The sequence below is a fragment of the Carassius gibelio genome, chromosome A5 (genome assembly GCF_023724105.1).
Source record: "Carassius gibelio isolate Cgi1373 ecotype wild population from Czech Republic chromosome A5, carGib1.2-hapl.c, whole genome shotgun sequence".
Lineage (NCBI taxonomy): Eukaryota > Metazoa > Chordata > Actinopteri > Cypriniformes > Cyprinidae > Carassius > Carassius gibelio.
The window spans coordinates 35590101-35604710 of record NC_068375.1 but is presented as its reverse complement, the minus strand read 5'-3'; the positions used below and the strand labels follow the sequence as shown (position 1 = coordinate 35604710).

At 33.5% G+C, this 14610-nt stretch overlaps 2 protein-coding genes across 2 annotated transcripts; both read left to right on the top strand.

Annotated features, from left to right (window-relative positions):
• Positions 1–611: 611 nt before the first annotated feature.
• Positions 612–2653, top strand: selenoe (selenoprotein e). Its single transcript, XM_052590601.1, has 4 exons — positions 612–779; positions 1038–1114; positions 1408–1486; positions 2355–2653. Exons 1-4 carry the CDS (start codon positions 663–665, stop codon positions 2496–2498), a joined length of 417 nt encoding a protein of 138 aa, XP_052446561.1. The 5' UTR covers positions 612–662; the 3' UTR covers positions 2499–2653.
• Positions 2654–3532: 879 nt separating this feature from the next.
• Positions 3533–7112, top strand: zgc:112294 (transmembrane protein 17A). The gene is made up of 4 exons (XM_052590588.1): positions 3533–3831; positions 4131–4237; positions 5447–5560; positions 6231–7112. The coding sequence occupies exons 1-4, from the start codon at positions 3702–3704 to the stop codon at positions 6546–6548; spliced, it is 669 nt and encodes a 222-aa protein (XP_052446548.1). The 5' UTR covers positions 3533–3701; the 3' UTR covers positions 6549–7112.
• The last annotated feature ends 7498 nt before the right edge of the window (positions 7113–14610 follow it).

The following is a 14610-nucleotide window of genomic DNA, read 5'->3' as shown; positions in this document are numbered from 1 at the left end:
TCTTTTGAAGATACCTGTCACTGTAACACCACAATAATAATGATAAAATAATTATAAATAAATAAAAGCGACCAATAATCACTGAAACATATGAATGAATTATGCTACAGCACAGCCACATGTAGCCCAATTAAATATTAAATATGAACAAATGATTTTTTTGACAGATGCATCACTGAATCATCCTTCATCAACTCAATGTCTTCTATATGCGTCACCTCTGAAGGACTAATGTTATTGTTATTCAAATGAAGGAACACCGTGTATTCAAAGAAGAATTTAAAAGAGTGACTTCAACACTGATTCATCAAAGCACTATTCAAACAGCAGCTGTTGTGTTCAGACTCTGCTGGTTATACATCAGCAAACCGTGGGAGAATCTGACACAGACACAGCTGCTCGGTGGTCTCAACTCCTTCATATGAACCAGAAAACATTTGACTTTAACAAACAAATAACAGCTTTAAGTAAGAATTAGTGGATTTGAAATTTGAAAAAAAATTCCACATACTAAGCTTTTTATCCAGTTCCCCTGACACAAACCCCAACAAATGGACCAATCAGACTCTGCCACATGCAGGTGGAGACCTATCAGCAACCCATATCTACTGTCTTGACCCTCATTTCGCCAAAGGACCTCAATCTTTCTGGATACGGTGAGTATGTGGCTCACACTGGTGGCCCTTTTGGCTCTGTGTGCCACGGGGAGAAGTGCTGAAAATGTTTCAGAAAGCAGTGCTGAGAAGGAAAAGCTTGTTATAGCCAGAGGAAAACTTATGGTGAGTGCTCAGTACTAGCTTGGATGATTGATATATAAGGAGTTTTGCTCTAAAAAGTCACTAATATATTTGTTTTAAAATGGTTTGGGAAATACAAATACATAGACTACCAATCAATAGTTTGATGTTGCTAATATTATTATTATTTTATGCTATCCAAGGATGCATTTATTTGATCAAAATATAAAACCAGTAATATTGTACAACACTTGTTTTCAATGTTATGCAATTGTTAATCTCTCTTCAATCTCTTCCCAGGCTCCTAGTCTAGTGGGATGATCCATAAAGAAGATGCCAGAGCTCTACAATTTCCTGATGGAGCGATGGGCATTGTAGTATCCTGGCATTAAATACACTGAAATTCACTCATTTTCTTGTAATTACAGTATTTTCAGTTTAGTGCTCGACTCTTTTTAAAGAATGTTTAAAAATATCTGGCATATATCTTCTGGGTGGCTCTGTAAAGACAGCATTTGACAGGGATGTAAAAGTTAATGAAATCTTTACAGGCCCAGAGTGCCGTCTTCTGTGCTGTCATATGTTGAAACGCTTGGAGGCCGGGGTCATGCGCTTCATGGCCTCAGAGGTCATTTGTCTGCTGCTGTTAACCTTAACCCGCTGTTTCAAGTCACAACCTGGAGTACGATTCAGGAGAGGATAAAAACCCACGCCTGATCTTCTACAACGAGAAGGACGAGGAAGTGAAGGTAAGGACAATGTAATTACTTAACATGCAATTTTTCAGCATTTGCATTTTTTGCATGGAAATTTTCAGATGCTTACTGTATTTGTTACTTGCTGAAAAACTTGTACTTTTTAAATATTATTCACGCTCATGCCTATGCAAACAAGTGTCACAACATATGACACATACAGTATATAATACATTTAAATATTACATATTTAAAAACAGACCTGACAAAGGGTAAAAAATGTAGAAATGCTAAAATTATCCAAATATTTCCAAAGGAGGTACAATTTTTTTATTGAAAATATTATGCATTTATAGCCAAACATGTAAAGGCCATTAGGGAAATACACATAATAATATACCTTGTATTGTAAAAACAGAAGGAATATAAAGAACTATAAAAATGTTTAGATGCAAAAACTATATGTAAAAAAAAAAAATAAAGTGTTAAGTGTTATCATTACCTGAAAGCTGAATAAATATGCTTTGATGTATGGTTTGTTAGGATCGGACAATATTTGGCCGAGATAAAATTATTTGAAAATCTGGAATCTGAGGGAGCAAAAAAAAATAAGTTGTCCTTTTAAGTTGTACAAATGAATTCTTATCAATGCATATTACTAAACCGAAATTACGTTTTTATATATTTACGGCAGGAAATGTACAATATATCTTCATGGAACAAATTCAAACTAAGCATAAGAATATAATTTTTAAAATAAAACAGAATGTAAACTATACAAATGTGAAAAATGTATACATATTAATACATTAATACAATTTTTTTTTTTTTGATAGATGTAAAAACTGAAATATAAAATGGAAAAACTAAAGATAAAAGTGAGATTGTAGGCTACAAGTCTCATTCACTTCTCTGAGCTCAGGTTGTTCCAGTGAGGAAGATGAAGGCAGATGAGATCAGCAGCTTGCTGGATTCTCTGGGTTTCTATAAGAGGTCACAGAAAGGCGAGGAGATCCCTGAGGAGTTCAAACACTTCCCTTTAAAGGCGCCCCGGGATGAACTGTGACCCCGCTGGTCAGGGCCGGGACTGCAGCCTGCCGCCAATGACGTCCAGAGTCTCAAAGCTCAGACACACGCCGGGCTCTGGACCGACACACAGATGGCTGGAGGCAGTCTGGCTCCTAACCGGACAGATTTGACAATAAACTTCTTACATCTTTGGCTCAAGTGTCCTTGTTTTGTTTGGTTGCGTTTCATTAAAATGTAGCAGCCTTGATTTTCACACAACAAACAAACCCACTGAAAGAGGGCCATTAAAGGAAACACGTGGCAAGTCGTTGAAGCTGTCAGAATAAATGAGAAGCCTAATTGTTGAGTTTTGCATTTCTAAACAAAAAGGATCCTCAAAATTACTGTAGCTGTCAAGAATAAACTAATTAATAATAATTGTATTATATTCAAATTGTGGACTAAACAGCTCTTAAACATTAACAGTGCTAATCAGAGTTTTCAAAATAACACAATTACAGTTAATTACTCTAAAACACAAATTAATATGGGAAAAAATGAAAAATAAATTGTATACATAAATACATTTATAAAATTAATACATATTTTTAATTGATATTTAAATTTACTTAAATTTTCTTATACATTCCTATCTATCTATCTATCTATCTATCTATCTATCTATCTATCTATCTATCTATCTATCTATCTATCTATCTAGAAAATGTATAAAATATATATTTGAATCTATTAAAAGTTATTTTTATTTTCTATATTTAAAAATATAGTGGTGAATAAAACCTAGTTATATTTTGTATTGTTTGTTTTCATTAAATTAAATCCACCGATTGTGTGCATTATATTGTATTATATAAATATTATACTTGTTTTAAGCATAAATCTCACTAAACTGGTTAAATCTTATTTTTTAAAACAATTAATAATTTGCTAATATGTATTGAAAATATATATATATAAAATATATATATATATATATATATATATATATATATATATATATATATTGGGGGGAAAGTATGTTTTTGTTTAAATATTTTTGCTGGTAGTTTTTATGATTTAAAATTGATTATTATTATGTTTTTATGTAGTTCCTATGGTTACCATGGTGAAGGAGCAACATCTTAATCTGCTGATGTCAGACTCCATCTGTTTGCTTTAGATTTAATCCGATTAGCACTTGGACGACTCCAATTAATCTCAGCCACACAAACTGAAGTAGAGAAGCGTGGAGGTCTCCAGCATGCCTGTGTTCTACACGCCGATCCCTCACAACCTGAGAGTGGGTCTGGCTAACGTCAGCGGCTCAGTGTTTATAAATAACAGGACGCGAGACAGCGGAGACTTCAGGGACCCTTATCAGGATAATGAAGGTGAGACGTCTTCCAAACACAATGCAACCACTCCACAGCCTGCCTAGATTATAGAGGCTACACATTTGTTAGTCACAATGTTAAGACTGTGTCTTGAGAACTAGTTTGACTAAGCAGATCTTACTTTTCGGATTCAAATTAGACCAAGATACTTTTTTTTGTTTTAACTGAATTAAAAAAAAGTTATGACTTATCAATTGAATGACTAAGCGTCATTAAGAGTCTATGTAGTTTCTGCACCTGGCCACCGGTTAAGTGATCTTCCCAACCGTGTTGATCTTTTATTCTATGCTGTCTAGTGTGTACTGAGGTGGCGTCTCATCTCCCGCTGCAGATGCTGCTCTACTTCAACATCTTCTACTTCCCCTTCTGGTGGATCTCTGAGCTGCTAATGCTACACTTAAAGGTGCATTCAATTATAATCATAAAAGACATTTTCAATAAACAAATCCTCACTTCATTGGGGTGATATTATGAGAAGTTCTTTGATCTTATAAAATAAAACACAATACATTATGAAAACATATTCAAATGTGTAGTTATTTTAGCATCATTCACAAAGTTTTACAGCTTTTGTTAACATTTTGAATTAGTTTTTATTTTTTCTGTTTTTATTTTAGTAAAAAGTATTAGCAAATCTTGTCTTGTCTTTTTTTTTTTACAAACATGTCTTTGTAGTTATTTTTAAATCTTCAGTTTTAGTTATTTTATCACTTCAAGTAAAACTAAATGAAAATGAGAAATGCTACCTTGTCAAATAAAAGTAAAAAGAAATAAGTTTTTCCATTTCATTTCAGTTAACATTTATTTAATTCATTATTTTATTATTTTAGTTTATGAAAACATCTAATAACAGGTCTATATTTTGTTTTAATTGTTATATTAAGATTTTGTTTCATTTGTAATTTTATTCTAGTTTTTTTTTTTTTTTTTATAAAGTTAAAGTGTTTTGAAAAAATATTTTATTTCAGTTCATGTTTATACCAAGTAATGTTTTTTTTTTCTTTTTTTTTTCTAGTTTTAGTTAACTAATAACCCTGTTCTGAACCCCTGCAAAACATGAATACAATTCAGACTTTAGCAGCATTGTGAGTGGACCCCAGGGAAATAATAAAACGACAAACATAACTGTTTAAAACTTTTTTATGTCTATAACATGCAGAAGGTTGAAGAGGTCCAGAGAAATGATGTGTAAACAAATGAGTTCTAGGGAGCATTTTAGTGACTTTGCTGAAAGTGTTTATTAAAATGAATGCATGAACATGGCATCCGTAATAGCTGCAGCTGGCAGGCCATTAGCAGCGATGCAAGATAAAAGGCTTTCAAACATTAGAACAGCGCCTGTATCCATTGTGATGGTCTGCCTTTGTGAACTGCACACTGAAGTTCAAGCGCTACTGTTATTTATTGTACCTTTAATAGCTCAGCTAAATCACAGCAATTCAATGAGATGCTGCTTATCATTTCTAATGGCAAGACATGAAAATCCCTCCCTCCCTGCTCACCTACTTGTAATAATATTTGGATAAGTTGGAATTTTTGAGGTCAGATAGGGTTGTGGATATTTTTACGGTCTTATGTGATCTTACCTCTGTTTCTTTCTTCATTTCCATAGATCAGTTATCTTCCGGTGTATTACCAGTGTCTGCTGGTGACGGGGTTAGTTCTGATTAGCATATTCGAGGTGTTGCGGCTGTATCTCGGTTATGTTGGGAATCTCAAAGAGAAGGTAATGTGCAAGAAATGTTAGAAATCATTCTCAATCTAAACACTGCTCATGGCCTAATAGGGCCTGAATGCATAAAGAGAGATCAGATTATCAGAAAGTAAGAAATATGATGAGATTAAATGCTAATTTTACTCACAGTTTACTACCGGTAAGTTTTTTTTTTTTTTTTTTATGTCTGGCGGGAGATAAATTTAATTATTGTTTGGCAGGAGATCTAGAAAAAGTCAACCTTTTTACTTTGGGTCTAAGTAAACCATGTTATAGTTATGAAGAAAGATATAAAAATAATAACAATTTAGAAATTAATATTAATTTATGAAAATATGTTAATAGAAATCATTTGATGTTACTCATTAGCATCATTAAAATTATGACAGTACATTCATCTTTATAAGATCAATATATATATATATATATAAAAGTTAATAAATACATTTACTACATAAAATTAATGACCAGAGCATTCAAGCTCCAAAATGGATATTCTATAATTTTATGAACTTTATAAATAATAAATATGAAACATAAAACATCATATATAGAAATCATATATACATTAAATGTAAACAAATAATCATTGAGAAATGAATGAATTTAAGTAGCAATCTAAATGTTAATGTTTATTATCAAATGATACCTTAGTTCTTCCTTTCTTCATTCTTGTCTTGAGGTTCCAGAGTTGGCTGGATTTTGGCTGATCTCCTTCCTCTTCCAGCTGCCGATCATCCTCTTCTTCATCACTGATGAAGACACCATCATTCTTCCTTTGGAGAGGGCCGTTCACTCTCTCTATCTGGCTTTCCTGCTGGGCGAGCTGCTGGCCTCGTTTCTCGCCCTGCGCGTCATGACTCGCAAACTCGCCCAGCAGTTTCACATCAGGCAGTTCGGCCCTGTCCAGGGTCTCCATACAGCAGACGCCCTGCCTGTGTTTGGACTGCCGTACGGGGGCAGGAGTGTGCTGCCTGTGAGGGACATTCAGCCTTACTGATTGAGAGATGATGTATTATGAAGGTTTATGAAACCTGGTGGTTAATGATCTGGGCGTCTAATCGAACAGTTGGTACGGTCCTCCACAATGTGACCTTCAGAAATAAGTGCACTTGTGTTGCAATAAGAGTATGGTACATGGCAAAGATACAAATCCATAACAAGTACTAGTAAAAAGCAGCTAGTTGTCACACAGAAGGTTGCCACAAACACTTTAGCTCAGTAACCGTATGAGGACTGGAGTTCATGCATTCCAAAACGATTCGAGTGCAATTACACAAATTAAAGGATTTTTTTTTTCTAGTTCAGAAATGTCATAACTTGAGTACAACTTAATGTGGGCAGATTTTAACTTGAAGACTGGACTGTATTCCAAATTATTTTCTAAAAAAGGGAGTTTAATGAAAGGATCTCATTGTGAAAGCTTACACCATATGACAACATTATTGGCAAAAGTAGTGGACATGTATTGTAATTATTTTTGCAGGTATAACCTAAAATATTTTTTATACAGATATTGAATTTTGAAATAAACCCTCACTGATAAAAATTCACGTAAAAAATATATATTGGAATAAATGTTATATTGTTTATCATTATGAATGATACTTATAATAATAATAATTATTATTATTATTTTAAAGAAACTAATGCATTAGAATGCACAAAACTGATCAAAAGTGATAGTAAAGACTTATAATGTTATATGTACATTAAAATGTTATTTCTATTTCAAATTAGTGCTATACATTTTAACTTTCTATTCATCAAAAATCCAGAAAAAAAAGATCATGGTTTATTAAAATAGGAAACAGTTATATTTAAATGCAAAAAAAGAAAAGAAAAGAAAACACTAATTTCTTTTGAATTAAAGAATATGTATACACATACACACACACACACACACACACACATAAATATAATCTATATGTAATAATGTATATACACACATATAAAATACATCATACGTCACAACATAACAAATGCGATATATAATTAGACACATGGTGGCGCTGTGAGACTGTTTCCCTCACCAGTCCAGTCTCCACACTGCTGCAGAACAGATTCACAGAATGACTCATCAGCCTTAACTCCCAAGAGACACACAGACTTACTCTTACACTCGTTTCTGTGACATCAAGACCTGTGTTTCAATGAACATATTTGTAAAAATGAAGTACGATGTAATAATAGTAAAATATATCCAACTGTCTTAATGCAAATCCACCTAACATTGGAAATGCCTCCATATAGGTATTCATAAAACAGAATGCAATGCATTATACCTTTGCCAAAATACTTGCAATCAGTCAGAACACATTTTAATATTACCTATAATTGTTACACCTTTAAAGAATACGATGCATTAAAACAGTCGAGTCACATTTTTATTTATATAAAGTTTTATACAATACAAGCTGTTTCAAAACAGCTTCACAGTAACAAGCCAAAAACTAACAGTTCATCTTGCAGAATGTATCAATTAAGAGAATTAACTGGCACATAAAATCATCTGATTTAATGCACTTTTTTTTAAACAATAACCATGTTTATGAACGTGACAGATTATAACACTTAACGTACTGTATGTGCACATAGGCTCATGTACACATGATCCAAATTCATTATTACAGATCATTAGCCACATGATGTGTTTGTTTTAACAATTTCTGCCAGGTGGGAGGTACAACCCACACACACACACACACACACACACACACGCACACACACACACACGCACACACACACACACGCACACACACACACACACACTTCACTCTCTTGAGATCTGAGGGGCTTTTCATGAGCAAGAAGATAAAAAGTAACTTGAGCACCATATTGACTTGTGTCTTACATTTGAGCAGTAATTTGGCAGTTCCTGGAGAGATAGAGAGTCTCTGTCAGTGTGCAGAAAGCTGATATACACCTAATTATTAATATAACAGATGGGAGACCTGTCAGCATATGCTGGAACAACATTATAATGCTAACGGAAATACTGGCGAGATTAGACGTTCGCCTCTGATTTTATTTCTAATGATTTCTGTCTGCACTTCTGTTTATGCAACATAATGGATGATATTTCACATTGTTTCTTACAGATATCTTTTTTTCCATAAATATCTATCTTTCCTGCGTTCAGAGCCAAAGACAGTCTGGCTGGCAGTTGCTCAAGGTGTTGTGTTGTTTTTCATTTGCATTAAACAGAGTCTGGATATGCAACGCAGTCAATTAAGAAGATAAAGTCTAGCAGTCTGGCTTACAGTGGTTTTTGGGAACTGCTTTCACAGCATAATTTTTTTTTCTACATTGTTGTTTGCATTTAAAAATGCTGTAGTGCTTCAAATGCAAAGAGGTTTGTATACCGCAAACCAAACTGACAAATGAAGTGGGTTTTATTTTGCAGAGGTGCAAGAGTTCTCTTATCATTTTGTAAATGAAGGTTTATTTCCTTTTGAGCTCACCGGTTTGAGTGTAAGCACATCAGTGTATGTACATTCAAATCTTTCTTTATTAACAGTCTCCTTTGACGAAACAGAATATTGACAAAAAGAGAACCACACAAAAATACATACACTGTGACAAAATAGATAAATATTGCCAGTTACTGAAATTCTGAACTTATTCAAACATCAGATAATATACTCCACATTAATACTTTTATCCAGCAAGGATCCGTTAAATTGATCAAAAGTGAAACATCTTTCTTTTTATTTTTCTTCAATTAAATGTTGTTCTTTTGAACTTTCTATTCAACAAAGAATCCTAAAAATAAAATAAAATAAAATAGTCACTGTTTTCACAAAAATATTAAGCAGGATGATAATAATATCAAATATTCCCTGAGCACCAAATCAGAATATTAGAATGATTTATACAGGATCATGTGACACTGAATAATGATGCTGAAAATTCAGCTTTGATCACAGGAATGAATTACATTTTACAATATATTTAAATAGACAAATATTGCATACTGCACAGTATTACTGTTAATTGTATTTTGTCAAATCAATGCAGCCTTGATAAGCATTAATATTAATATTACATATGAAATAATAATAATATTCATTACTTTTCCAAACTTTTGAACAGTGCCGAAACTACAGTATAGTGACCTTATTACAGAAACTACTATATAAAATACAACATGAGGAATAGTAAAATAGGTTCAAAACAATGAACTTATTAGGATATTAATGTCTTCATATGTTAACAAAACAACAAAGATAACAAAAAATATCATATAGTTTCTCTTTTTTCATAACTTTAATTTCATCTAGTTTTTTCTTCTTTTTTTTCTAGTTTTTTCTTGTCTCTCACCTCAAATGGAATCATTTGTATAGTTCTCTTCACAATGCATATTGTTCCAAAGCAGCTTTACAAACAATAGCAGCTCACAAACCCTCTAGTAAGCAGCCACAGGCGACAGAGTCAGGGAAAATCTCTCTAAGATGTCGAATGTGATAAGGAAGAAACCTCAGGAGGAACCAACTCTCTGCTGGAGGAAGCCTCTTCTTCTGACTGCTACTCTTCAGTTTTCTCTAATCTCTTCTCGTCTCCTCTCTCTCGCAGCAGAGGTCATTATAATCTGTACATATGACTCTTATAAAATGAGCTTTTGTATTGTGTAGCAAGTCACTTCTGAAGCGTTCGAGGTTGGTAGATACAGTTTCTGCTTCAGTCTGTGGGGAAAAGCTAAAGAAGAAAATCTCCTTTGCATTTTTAAGTTGATCCAAGTATCTTTTTTAAGATGCTGGAGATGACCTGGAAAATGTGGCCATGCTATTTAGAGATGAACTTAATCAAATGCATGCAAGTACAATCTAAAGATTAATATGTTAAGTCATCATATCTATACAGTAAGTTAGCATTCCTGGAAGTGACGAGGGACACAATGGCTGCCTGCCAAATGAGAATCTCGGGCAACAGGGAATTCCCTGGATTCTATTTAGCCCTTCTTCTGGGAATGCTGCACATTTTGCTCACCGCGGCTGCATGACGCGTAAAATAAAAGCAATAATGGGAAAGTGATGGATGCCATTGTGTGGACGGCTTCATTACATGTTGACACTACCCAGATAGAATGTCCTTTGGGAACCACATTCGGACCGTTCTGTGCATGATTGATAGGTTTTATTAACAATTGTGGAAATATAATTTCTGAATCTGTTTCTAGAACTGCACATCATAGGAAAAGTGAACCAGATAATACTGTCAAGCTGTACAATTTTCATGATTATTTCATAAGGAAGGTATTGTGAATTTTTAACATTAACATGTCAGTGTAAAGCATCCTCCACAATATTTTTGCAATATGTAAACAAAATGTTAACTGTCTTTATGCACGGGAACAGGCAGATGATATGACAATGCACAAACACATTTATAAACCAAAGCTCTGAAATAAACAAGAATTTAACTCAGTTTCTCATTATTGGATCTAAATGACAAAAAAATAAGACTTTTACACAAAATTAGATGCAAAACAACAGTATTTATAAAACATTGAATACTTAATTTTGATTGGTTAATCGTGGTTATTTTTTTAATTTTTTTTTTTTAAGATGTGGTTTAATACGCAAAATAATGTATAGTTAGCCAGTCAATATAACATATATTTGTAATACTTTATTTTGATTGGCTAAGTATGCAAATTTTTTGTATAATAACACTTAAACAGCATAATTTACCAAGCAAACAATTTTCTACATGGCTGTGCCAGTTTCATGTCTCATGTATAACTTTGGTTCCCTTCTCACATAATAAAATAGGCTAACTTAAAAAGTTGAATTCGACTAATTTGACAATATTTCCATTCCAATGCCATTTATTTATTTATTTAGAAAAGGCTTAAAAAGCTGAATAATGTCAGCCAGTCAATATAACAATAATGAATAGAATAAAAAATACATTTCCCCTGTCTTCTCTTTTAGATAATATGCTATATCAATAGCTTGATGTTAATTTGAATATTTCTAGGCTGATTGCAGATCTAGTTGAATAAATATGCAGCATAGTGAGATCATGGCACAGCAATGCAGCAAACTTCTGTTTGAAATGCCATTGCACTATGCTGCTAGTACTGCATTCCTGAGTAAGAGTGTTGACAATGCAATGTGTGCTTTTAAACCAGTCATTGTTACTTGAGAGTAATGCAGAAGCGTGGCCCTCGAAAGTGAGCGGAGTTCATCTCTGGCATGAGAATTGAGTTTTATTTAGCTAGCTGCATCCACACAGCCTGTCTGCCCAGACACCAATTGAGAAAATCACATTTTCAATTTGTCTGGCCATTTGTGTCAGAGGCAATTCTGAAAAAAACGGAGCCCTACAGGTGGTTTAAGCGGCTGTTCAGGACGTTGATGAATTTGGCTCAGCAGAGGTTTGTGTTTAATCTCAGGATTGTGTGACAGCCATGAGCACTGGGCCTGTTAGGAACTTGCCGCACGGTTAATGACTTTAGCCTCAGTGTTGACGAGCAGCTGAATAAAACACTACATTTGACGTTCACCACAGGATGAGAAATGTTCCGAGCATTCAGGTGTCACTCAATAGAGCACTGTACTGATGCAATGCATGAATTATATACACTGCATATAGTGTGTGGCCCCAAAAAGTATTGATAGCCGAGTTGCACTAAATGTTTAAAATCTTGTTGCATTAGACTACAAAAAAAAAAATAATAATAAAAAAAAATATATATATATATTAGTGCTGTCACAATTAGCGCGTTAACGCATTCGATTAATTTGAAATATTTAACGCGTTAAAAAAAATAACGCAATTAACGCGGTTGCAGTTTTTTTTTATTTCCAGTTGTGGCCTATGTGTGTTCAACGTGCAAAGAAATATGGATAAGACCAAGGAAGGACTTTTAGACGGAAAGTTTCAGTATAAAACTCTGCCGGATTACTCTTCAGTCTGCCACAAGAAAAATTACTCTTCATTTAGTCTGCCACAAGAAACAGCAACATTAAAATCATGAACTCAAATGTCATTGTTTAAATTAGACCTTTCTGTAACGCTAACGTTAATAAGCTTAAACGAATATAACGAAATAATTGTGTAGCGGAGTATTTTTTGTACACAGTGCCGCGAACTGTCAATCACTCCTGTGCGCGTGCATCACTGTCCTCCTCGCAGCTGCAGCAACTTGCGCTCTCTCTCTCTTCATCAAGCTTTAAAACAAAAAGGGAACAAAAAGATCATATTGTCTTTGTGCATAGGCTATAGATTAATTAGATAAATGAATATCTACATTTGTGCCTTGCCGTCTACGGTATTTGTTTAGAACTTAGAAAAAAGATGCTGCAGCCAATGAACAGCCAGCGGGGGCTGCAGGATGACTCAACCTCCGCAGACAGTTTTTAATGTTTATCAGACATTAAATACTCAAGATTTTGCTTTAGTATAACTCACAACGAGTTTCACACACCCGGCCACGTTGAGTTGTTGACACTTAACAGTGGGAAAAGCGACACATGCGCTATTCACTTGTATAACTTAAGGGTGAATGGGTAATGTAGTTTCTGCTCTGGGTGGGATGAATTAGGAAGCTTGCATTGTGAATGGCACTCTGAAAATCGGCAGTGCAGGTAAAAGATTAAAACCTCTATTAAAACAGATGTCCAAATGAGCGTACCGATACGCTTCAAGCACGTTCTGGGCGCACGGAGAGGTGGCGGTGGGCTCAAGAGCTATATTTGGAAGTGGTGGTACTGAGTACCGGTGCTTACCGGCCCACTTAAAGCACTGGCAATGACTATACTTTGGAATTTTTTTGCAATCCACTTAGAATTCAACATGGAAATCATTTTTGTTTTTTATTGGCATTGATTGTTTTGAAATTCAAATGGTACTTACATGCCTGTGTTTTTATTTCTGTAATAAATATGGCTTTCAAGCCAACAGTTAATTTGGAGGATATTGATGGTTTATTGCAGGTATGTTGTTTACATGAGAAAATCTGTGTTACAAGTTAAACAAAAATTCCAATAAACAATCATATTTTGAATTTAAATAGTTTCTTTGTCTTGAGTTTACATTAAATATTTACATTTTACAATTACATATCCAAAAAGTTTCAGTCTTTTAATTGCGATTAATCGCGATTAATTTTAAAAAATTGTGCGATTAATTAGTTAATTTTTTTTAATCGATTGACAGCACTAATATATATATATATATATATATATATATATATATATATATATATATATATATAAATAAATATAAATAGAACAGACATTCTGCAGTAAATGTGTCTCTGTGATCTCTGAGCGATCAAATATTTCTGTAAAACCACTGCAGAATACTACCAATATTCATAGTCATACTGATGCTAATTCCATGTGTTTTGTATTAGTACAAGATCATTTGTTTCACAAAATTTGGCAAAAGTATGGCATTAAAGGGATACTCCACCCCAAAATTATATTATTGTCATTAATGCACTTTTTGCACGCGAATAAAACTAAAAAACAACTTTATTCAGCAATTTGTCTCCTCTGTGTCTCTCCACATCACTGTAGCGCCACTTTTGGAGAACTGAGCTGAACGCAGGCAGTGTACGCTCTTCTGTGTCAGCCGCGACACAAGGATACAAGTCACAAGCCTCCCGGTTTTCATCCAAAATATTTTACATTGTGTTCCAAAGATGAACAAAGTTTTTACAGGTTTGGAACGACATGGGGGTAAGTGATTAATGACAAAATTGTCATTTTGGGATGGAGTATCCTTTTAAGACCAATAATAACAACAAGAATACTATTTTGTATAATTTTTGTATTACATAAAATATTTTTGTTAACTTTTTAAATTCTTAATCATAATAATGCTAATAATAGTAAAATAACATTTATTGTTAAAAAACTATATAAAATTAAAACAATTTTTTTTTTTTTTTCTGTAGTAGTCACTAATAATCATTTAGCTATTATAATTCAAAAAGCAGAAACAAAATATACTTTTGAAAAATTTTCTGTATATCAGTCAATTATGGAATCTTACTTCTGCCACAGAATAATATAATAAAAAAGGTAATTGCATTTTTTTATCTCACA

Excerpts from the sequence above, each read along its gene's own strand:
- zgc:112294 (XM_052590588.1), top strand. The coding sequence starts at position 3,702 with ATGCCTGTGTTCTACACGCCGATCCCTCACAACCTGAGAGTGGGTCTG. Across the intron at positions 3,832-4,130 it reads CCCTTATCAGGATAATGAAG|TGTGTACTGAGGTGGCGTCT; the intron begins GTGAGACGTCTT and ends TATGCTGTCTAG. Across the intron at positions 4,238-5,446 it reads TGCTAATGCTACACTTAAAG|ATCAGTTATCTTCCGGTGTA; the intron begins GTGCATTCAATT and ends TCATTTCCATAG.